The 10,000-nt window shown below is 44.5% G+C and overlaps 1 protein-coding gene across 1 annotated transcript in view; it reads left to right on the top strand.

Annotated features, from left to right (window-relative positions):
• rpgrip1l (RPGRIP1 like) overlaps nt 1-8,562 on the top strand; it is a gene marked incomplete at its 3' end in the record, with an annotated part of 25,704 nt that extends 17,142 nt beyond the window's left edge. Inside the window, 8 exon segments of the mRNA XM_034122218.1 lie at nt 898-971; nt 1,187-1,326; nt 3,038-3,144; nt 3,844-3,894; nt 4,035-4,190; nt 5,964-6,081; nt 7,490-7,975; nt 8,405-8,562. Of these exon segments, the coding sequence (XP_033978109.1) occupies nt 898-971; nt 1,187-1,326; nt 3,038-3,144; nt 3,844-3,894; nt 4,035-4,190; nt 5,964-6,081; nt 7,490-7,975; nt 8,405-8,562 (1,290 nt within the window).
• Nucleotides 8,563-10,000: the final 1,438 nt, after the last annotated feature.

Below are 10,000 nucleotides of genomic sequence, written 5' to 3'. Positions count from 1 at the left end.
CCCTCCATCAACACACACCCTCCCTCCATCAACACACCCCCTCCATCAACACACACCCTCCCTCCATCAACACACCCCTCCATCACACACACCCTCCATCACCACACACCCTCCCTCCCTCCATCACACACCCTCCATCCATACACACCTTCCATCACCCACCCCCTCCTCAACACACACCTTCCCTCCACACCCCCCTCCCTCCATCAACACACACCCTCCATCCACACACACCCTCCATCACACACCCTCCATCAATACACACCTTCCATCAACACACACCCTCCATCAACACACACCTTCCATCAACACACACCCTCCATCACACACACCTTCCCTCCATCAACACACACCTTCCATCAACACACACCCTCCATCAACACACACCCTCCACACACTGAGGCTAAACTCAGGATACACTCAGGCTAAACTCAGGCTAAACTCAGGCTAAACTCAGGCTAAACTCAGGCTTAACTCAGGCTTAACTCAGGCTAAACTCAGGCTTAACTCAGGCTAAACTCAGGCTAAACTCAGGCTAAACTCAGGCTTAACTCAGGCTTAACTAAGGCTAAACTCAGGCTAAACTCAGGCTAAACTCAGGCTTAACTCAGGCTTAACTAAGGCTAAACTCAGGCTAAACTCAGGCTAAACTCAGGCTAAACTCAGGCTTAACTCAGGCTTAACTCAGGCTAAACTCAGGCTTAACTCAGGCTAAACTCAGGCTAAACTCAGGCTAAACTCAGGCTTAACTCAGGCTTAACTCAGGCTAAACTCAGGCTAAACTCAGGCTAAACTCAGGCTTAACTCAGGCTTAACTCAGGCTAAACTCAGGCTTAACTCAGGCTTAACTCAGGCTTAACTCAGGCTAACTGGTCTGTTGTGCTGGTTGTGTTGCAGCTGCAGGAGATGGTCAGTGAGGTGGAGCAGGAGAGAGACCTGCTGAAGGACAACAATGAGAAGCTGGTGAACAGGTGAGAGGCTCAGGAGCAACTCAGCGTACATCCAGGCTGAACGTGAAAGCGTCTTCTCTTCAGTGACTGTGTGTGTGTGTGTGTGTGTGTGTGTGTGTGTGTGTGTGTGTGTGTGTGTGTGTGTGTGTGTGTGTGTGTGTGTGTGTGTGTGTGTGTGTGTGTGTGTGTGTGTGTGTGTGTGTGTGTGTGTGTGTGTGTGTGTGTGTGTGTGTCAGCGCGCTGGATGTGTCCTGGCAGCAGAGGTTCCAGCTGCAGGAGCAGAAGCTGAAGATGCAGATTTCTCAGCTGGAGACGGCGCTGCAGGCCGACCTCGTCGACAAGAACCAGATCCTGGACAAGATCAAGACGGAGAGAGGTTCTGCTTCTCCTTCATATAGCATCTCCTCTGGTTCCTCTCTGCTTCCTCTCTGCTTCATATAGCATCTCCTCTGGTTCCTCTCTGCTTCATATAGCATCTCCTCTGGTTCCTCTCTGCTTCTCCTTCATATAGCATCTCCTCTGGTTCCTCTCTGCTTCATATAGCATCTCCTCTGGTTCCTCTCTGCTTCTCCTTCATATAGCATCTCCTCTGGTTCCTCTCTGCTTCATATAGCATCTCCTCTGGTTCCTCTCTGCTTCATATAGCATCTCCTCTGGTTCCTCTCTGCTTCATATAGCATCTCCTCTGGTTCCTCTCTGCTTCTCCTTCATATAGCATCTCCTCTGGTTCCTCTCTGCTTCATATAGCATCTCCTCTGGTTCCTCTCTGCTTCTCAATACAAATACAAAATGCTACAGATACAAAACGCTGCAGATACAAAACGCTACAGATACAAAACGCTACAAATACAAAACGCTACAGATACAAAACGCTGCAGATACAAAACGCTGCAAATACAAAACGCTGCAGATACAAAACGCTGCAGATACAAAACGCTGCAGATACTAAACGCTACAAATACAAAACGCTACAGATACAAAACGCTGCAGATACAAAACGCTGCAAATACAAAACGCTGCAAATACAAAACGCTACAGATACAAAACGCTACAGATACAAAATGCTACAGATACAAAACGCTGCAGATACAAAACGCTGCAAATACAAAACGCTACAGATACAAAATGCTACAGATACAAAACGCTGCAGATACAAAACGCTGCAAATACAAAACGCTGCAGATACAAAACGCTGCAGATACAAAATGCTACAGATACAAAACGCTGCAGATACAAAATGCTACAGATACAAAACGCTGCAAATACAAAATGCTACAGATACAAAACGCTGCAAATACAAAACGCTACAGATACAAAACGCTACAGATACAAAACGCTGCAGATACAAAACGCTGCAGATACAAAACGCTGCAGATACAAAATGCTACAGATACAAAACGCTGCAGATACAAAACGCTGCAAATACAAAACGCTACAGATACAAAACGCTGCAGATACAAAACGCTGCAGATACAAAACGCTGCAGATACAAAACGCTACAGATACAAAACGCTACAGATACAAAACGCTGCAGATACAAAACGCTGCAGATACAAAACGCTACAGATACAAAACGCTGCAAATACTAAACGCTGCAGATACAAAACGCTGCAGATACTAAACGCTGCAGATACAAAACGCTACAGATACAAAACGCTACAGATACAAAACGCTACAGATACAAAACGCTGCAAATACTAAACGCTGCAGATACAAAACGCTGCAGATACAAAACGCTGCAGATACTAAACGCTGCAGATACAAAACGCTACAGATACAAAACGCTACAGATACAAAACGCTACAGATACAAAACGCTGCAGATACTAAACGCTGCAGATACTAAACGCTGCAGATACAAAACGCTACAGATACAAAACGCTACAGATACAAGGAGCTCAAACTGTGTCCCCTAAAGCTGGTGAATGTTTACTAAATGCTGCATGTGTTAAGTTGGTTGCAGCGCTTTTTTCTTGTTCATTGGCACCTGTGGGCCACCGTAGAGTAGGGTGTTAACAGTTCTCACTTTGTAGAGGAAACATGAATCATGATGTCGAGATGATTAAATGAACCTCGTTGATATTTCAGAGTCCAGTGAGAAGCTGACGGAGGAAAATAGGAAACTGCAGATCCAGTTTCTGGAGCAGAAGCAGCGACTGGAGGAGATGAACGACCGCCTGAAGTTCTACAGCAGGGTGAGAGGAGGATAATTAACACTGAATATATACAGGTGATAACAGGCTGTATATATACACAGGTGATAACAGAATACAGGTGATAACAGGCTGTATATATACAGGTGATAACAGAATACAGGTGATAACAGAATACAGGTGATAACAGGCTGTATATATACACAGGTGATAACAGAATACAGGTGATAACAGACTGTATATATACACAGGTGATAACAGAATATAGGTGATAACAGACTGTATATATACAGGTGATACAGGCTTTTTTAGTCTGATGTTTCGATTAATTTTAAACAGACCGTTCAACAAAAGGATACCCAAAATCTAAATATTGGATTGTTCTTTCTTAGTAAGATCCCATTTTCATTACAAATGTGGTCTTACCTTGACTTGAAGATGAAGTCCATGCTATCCTTCTGGACAACAATCTTTATTACTTTTTTGTAAAAGTCCTCCTTATCTTCCCGTAGTTTCAAAAGTCTAGTTTGTTGTTTGCGTCTACCGTCTCTGTGTAGAATTACAGTAGCAACAAGAACCTGTGGGCTCACGTGCGCCCCCTTCAGTGCGGCAGAGGTTATGGCTGCCTCCCCTGGTGCTTTTTCATTGCCGTTGTATGATGAGACCAGCGAGCCTAAATATCATATATACGTGAAATAAGTTATTTAGAGACTATGGATAAAGGTTGTCTGCTTGTTACAGGAGAACGAGTATGACGTGGCTGAACTCACTGAGGCTCTGCTGCTCATTAAAGTAAGAGATAACATTTTTTATATATTCCAGAAAAACTTCAAAATGTCTGATGTGAAAGTGATGTTTTTCGTAAAGATACAAAGGTTTCTCGTTATGGCTTTTCTTTGTGTTTCCTGACCCTTTAATCATCACCTCCCCAGAAGCGTAAATCTAGTGGGGAGCTGGGCTTCCTGCAGGTGCAGGAGGAGCAGGAGGAGGTGCAGGAGCTGAGAGCCGCTCACGCTGAGACCATCCAGGAGCTGCAGAAGACCCGCAGCCTGCTGAGCATGGAGAACAGCATCTGCAGGGACTACAAGGTGACTCTCATATATCCAGGTCTACTTTAGAACAACAGCAGCCTCTGTCCTCCTGGTTGTGGAGATGTTGATCCTGTAGTTCTTCAGGTGTTAGATGTAAATGGTCTCCAAAGGTTAAAATATGTGTGTTCCCTCCAGATGGAGTTTCTCTCCCACATCCCAATCCCAGAATTCTGACTCTTTTCTGGAAATCTCAATATTCTGACTATTTTCAGAATATATAAAAATGTTGTCAGATTTTGAGATTTCTTTGAAAAAAATCTGAATCTGAACCTTTGGGAAAAAGTCAGAAATTTGCAAATTTCAGAAATAAGCCATCATTTCAGATACAAGTCAAAGATGTTAGATTTTCACAGTGGCGTTTTCTCCTGGAGGCCAAGGGAAGCCAGGCTTCCCCTGTTTTTTCGGATTGTAGTTATATTTAGTTTCGGAAATTCTTCTTTGCTGTGTGTTGCTGCCGGCCCGTCTCTCCCCCATTCTCATTGAGTATTTTACAAAGAGTGAAACAGCGCCCCTCTAGATGTTATGGTAAAACAGTATATTGCACTCACTGTTGCGAAAGGAGGCCAGCCGAAATTGGCTTCCCTTGGTGAAAAAAAATGGAGGGATTGACCAATCAGACAAGGCTCACATCATGCCCCTGCCAACCTGTGATTAGTCAGAGCCATGCCAAGGGAAGCCAGAGGCGGCTGGCTTCCCTTGCCTCACAATCCAATCAAATTGCATCAACTTAGTGGTGCAGTGACGCGTCCTAAAATCCGGAAGTAAGCTGCACTCGCGTTCCCTCAACAAAAAAGCAATGGGATTTCTCCATAGGGTTTTGGAAAAGAGCTGGAAATAAGGTCTGTGGAAAACGAACCTGTTAGATAAATGCACGTTTTGTTCAGCCGGATAATATCCACATGTCTACTCTACTTTTATCATTTTCTAATCATAAATCGAATTGATAGATAGATAGCGTCACTGCACCACTCTCACCGCCGTTAGAAAGTAGCAAGCAACTGAAGCAAATGCAATTATGGAGGGTGGAGATTTGGAGTATTTAATAAAATATAATTGTACTAAACTTCCGCTACAGCAGCAACTAAAATTCAATCTGATGACAGGCCGATGCCCAAACTGGAGCTGTGTACAGCGAGGGGAAAAGGAGCGAATCGGACGTAAAACGTTAAAGGTCTCCTGATTTAGTTTGTGAATGAATGCTTATTAGAGTTTCGGCTGGAGAGTGCGTGCGGACCTATCGGCTAGAAAGCAGGCGTGTGTAAGTCCTGCATCTGTATGATACAAATGTGTGTGAAATGATACCGGGCGCTGTAATCACTCATCTGGTTACAGCGTTACATTGACGTATTATTGGCTTCCCCTAATTGTTTCCCCACGCCACGCTACTGGATTTTCATAGAACAATCTGAATGTTTAGGAAAAAGTCAGAATTTTGACATTTTCAGGAAAAAGTCAGAATTTTGTGAAAAACTCCGGATTTTCTGAAAAAGTCCGGATTTTCAGGAAAATGTCAGAATTTTAGGAAAAAGTAAGAAAATTCCGAAATTTGAGAAAAGTTAGAATTTTTAGATTTGCAGAAGAGTCAGAATTTTTTGAAAAAAGTCATACTTTGAGGAAAAAGTAAAACATTTCAGAAGTCAGAATTATCAGAAAAGTCAGAATTATCAGAAAAGTCAAAGTCAGAAAATGAGATTTTATTTTCAGAAAAAAGTCAGAATTTACAGACTTTCAGATTTTGGAGATTTTTGAAAAGTTGTGATGTTTCCTCAGGTGGAGCTGCAGGCGGTGCTGCAGAAGATGGAGGCTGACGGAGGAGGTTTTACGCAGCAGCTTCAGCGACAGGCCGCGCTGCTGGACACCCGCGCTGCCAGGATCAAGAAGCTGGAAGGTAGATATCTTCATCCCATGTCAGTGGATGCTAACGTTAGTTTGACAGGTAAACAAGAACTGAAGTCTGCGAAGTTCTGAGATCTCCTGTTCTTCACCGCTCATTAATAAAGGAAATAAAGAGGAGCTGTGTCCACAGACTATTACATCATCTGAGATTTACAATAATGCTAACTTCATTTATACATCCCAGTCTGTACTGGTGACCTCAGAAGTCCTTCATTAGTCCCACAGCAGGACATGATCAGTGTTACAACTGAAGACAGGCCCTGACTCTAACCTGTCTCTAACCTGACTCTAACCTGACTCTAACCTGACTCTAACCTGACTCTAACCTGTCTCTAACCTGACTCTAACCTGTCTCTAACCTGTCTCTAACCTGTCTCTAACCTGTCTCTAACCTGACTCTAACCTGTCTCTAACCTGTCTCTAACCTGTCTCTAACCTGTCTCTAACCTGTCTCTAACCTGACTCTAACCTGACTCTAACCTGTCCTCTAACCTGTCTCTAACCTGTACTCTAACCTGACTCTAACCTGACTCTAACCTGTCCTCTAACCTGTACTCTAACCTGACTCTAACCTGACTCTAACCTGTCTCTAACCTGACTCTAACCTGTCTCTAACCTGTCTCTAACCTGACTCTAACCTGTCTCTAACCTGTCTCTAACCTGACTCTAACCTGTCTCTAACCTGTCTCTAACCTGTCTCTAACCTGACTCTAACCTGACTCTAACCTGTCTCTAACCTGACCTACCTACTCTACCTGACTCTAAACCTGTCTCTAACCTGACTCTAACCTGTCTCTAACCTGACTCTAACCTGTCTCTAACCTGACTCTAACCTGACTCTAACCTGACTCTAACCTGTCTCTAACCTGTCTCTAACCTGACTCTAACCTGACTCTAACCTGACTCTAACCTGTCTCTAACCTGACTCTAACCTGTCTCTAACCTGACTCTAACCTGACTCTAACCTGACTCTAACCTGACTCTAACCTGTCTCTAACCTGTCTCTAACCTGTCTCTAACCTGTCTCTAACCTGACTCTAACCTGTCTCTAACCTGACTCTAACCTGACTCTAACCTGTCTCTAACCTGACTCTAACCTGTCTCTAACCTGTCTCTAACCTGTCTCTAACCTGACTCTAACCTGACTCTAACCTGACTCTAACCTGTCTCTAACCTGACTCTAACCTGACTCTAACCTGACTCTAACCTGTCTCTAACCTGACTCTAACCTGTCTCTAACCTGTCTCTAACCTGTCTCTAACCTGACTCTAACCTGACTCTAACCTGACTAACCTGACTCTAACCTGTCTCTAACCTGACTCTAACCTGACTCTAACCCTAACCCTAACCTGACTCTAACCTGTCTCTAACCTGACTCTAACCTGTCTGTTTCTCCTCAGCTCAGCTCAGAGACGTGGCCTACGGCAGCAAAGCAGCGCTGCCCTCCCCCCTCGACGGCCCTGATGAAGAGGAGGATGAAGAGGAGGATGATGAGGAGCTGCTGCAGCGGGGGGAGAACCTGTTGGAGCTGCAGCTGCTGGGAGCCTCCCTGTCTTCCTCCGCCCTGCAGGAGGCTCTCGGGGACCAGGATCCCTCCACCTCCTCCACCTCCTCCACCTTCTCCACCTTCTGCACCTACAGCTTCCACCTGTCGGAGCTGCATTGCACGCCGCTGGCCTCGGGCTCCAGGCCGCGCTACGGCTTCACCTCCCGCTTCGTGGTGAGCGTGGACGAGGGCTTCCTGCAGTACCTGAGGCGCGGGGCGGTGAAGGTGGAGCTGCACCAGGCGCTGGGCGTGGACTGGAGGACGCTGGCCGGAGCAAAGATCCCCCTGCAGGGGCTCCTGGAGGCGGAGGGGGCGCTGCAGGGGAGCGCACCTCTACTAGGTGAGTCAAATAGAGGATATCAGAATCAGGTTTATCACCAGGTAGGTGGACACATACGAGGAATTTGACTTGGTGTCGTGGTGCATACATCAAATTAATTATAAACACAGAACTATTTTAAGAAAACTATAATAACATTAGAACATATAAAAAAATATAGCAGTATTTACATTGAAATGGAATTGGAATAAAATATGTGCAGTAAAAAGATATTGTGTGCACTAATGTAATGCATAGGTTCTATGATGTGGCTGAGGTACAGGGTCAGTGGGGGGCCGGGCCTTGTTGATGGGGCCGGTAGCGGAGGGGTCTGATCAATCATGCTAAGCTAGCACTCACAGTGACGTCCTACAGACAGAAGACTGTGCTCTCTACAGTCTGTGGTTTCTACATCTAACAACGTGAACACCTGCTGTTCCCTGTTCTCAGGGAGGAGTGAGGAGACCCCGAGCTTCGGCTCTCTGGAGTACCGGCTGAGGCTGAGGGTCCCGATGAAGGAGACCCTGCGTCTGCACCGAGACAAGCTGCACCGAGACCAGCTGACCCCAGACCAGCTGAGCGCAGACCAGCTGAGCGCAGACCCCCAGGTACAGGAGGAATGTCAGGATTTTGAGATGAAATAAGTCAGAATTTTTTTATTTTTCGAAAAAAGTCAGACATTTGACGATTCCGAAAAAATCTGAATTTGGAGATATTAAACATAAAGTAAGAATTTGGAGATTTTCATAGAAAAAAATCTGACTTAAAAAAAAGTCACTTCCTCCATACTGCTCAGGGGCCTCATTTATAAAGGGATATACGCTCAAAAAATGGCGTACGCCAGTTTCTACGCAATGTTTGCGATTTATAAAATACTAACTTGACGGGAAAATGTGCGGTCCTCCACGCAAACTCTAACCCATGCGTACGCACTAAGCACAACAACGGGAGAGACGAGAAACTGCGACCCCGTTGGCAGAAGGAAGAATGGAGAGAAATATGTGGAAATAATACCATCAATAAAATGTTACCTCTCATTTATCAAATATGAAGAATTCATTTTCAAACATTGATTAAAGCCAATCTTTAAATGATTAAACAAACGCCTGTTTGAGACTCCTCAGTGCACACAAAAACATAACTTGGAGAAATAAATAAATACGGATATGTTATTTAAAACCACCTGGAATATGTTGTGTTAATGTTATGAAATGTTTTCTCATAAATGATGCGGTAAGCAGGAGGACAGAATGACGTCTAAACTGACGCCTTTTGCATTTCTATAGGTTGTAGATACGAGCATGGTTTTATATACTATCACGTTTAATCGTGTTTTATGCCGTTTGCCAAGACTTGATAAGTGGCTCGTAAAACCCAGGAGGTATGGAAACTAAGAACACCATATGTGGTAAACAGCTAATATAACACAACACATTGTATTTCCTTTAACTGGTGGATTATGGAGATATAGTTGCTGATCGACAGCTGGAACACAAACCACCAAATACAACACAATCATTCAGATCCAGTCGTCATGACTCCACTCCGGAGGGATTCCCCCATCATTTCTTACAGTTTCTCATCAAGGGGGGGGGTCTCCTGTCCCCGGGACAACACACTGCCTGAGGAAGGCTATGTGTATTTATTTTGTCATTAACTTTTTTCGGACCACTTATTTATTTATGTTGGTGACGATCCGACCTCCATGCTGCTACTCTGGTTCAAACTGCATCCACCAAACAATATGATTTATCTCCACCTCCACACAATAACCAAAATCTGACACGGTGTGAGATGTCTCTTTTAGATGTTCTGTCCTCATTTCCTGATCTTCTTCATGCAGTCAGTCAAAATGAATGGATGGATGGATGAATGGATGAATGGATGGATGGATGGATGAATGGATGAATGGATGGATGGATGGATGAATGGATGGATGGATGAATGGATGAATGGATGGATGGATGGATGGAGGGATGGATGGATGGATGGATGGATGGATGAATGGATGGATGAATGAATGGATGAATGAATGAATGAATGAAT

This window comes from Trematomus bernacchii, unplaced genomic scaffold (genome assembly GCF_902827165.1).
Source record: "Trematomus bernacchii unplaced genomic scaffold, fTreBer1.1, whole genome shotgun sequence".
Classification (NCBI taxonomy): domain Eukaryota; kingdom Metazoa; phylum Chordata; class Actinopteri; order Perciformes; family Nototheniidae; genus Trematomus; species Trematomus bernacchii.
Note: the sequence above shows the minus strand (reverse complement) of the source record. Positions and strands in the feature narration are given on the sequence as shown.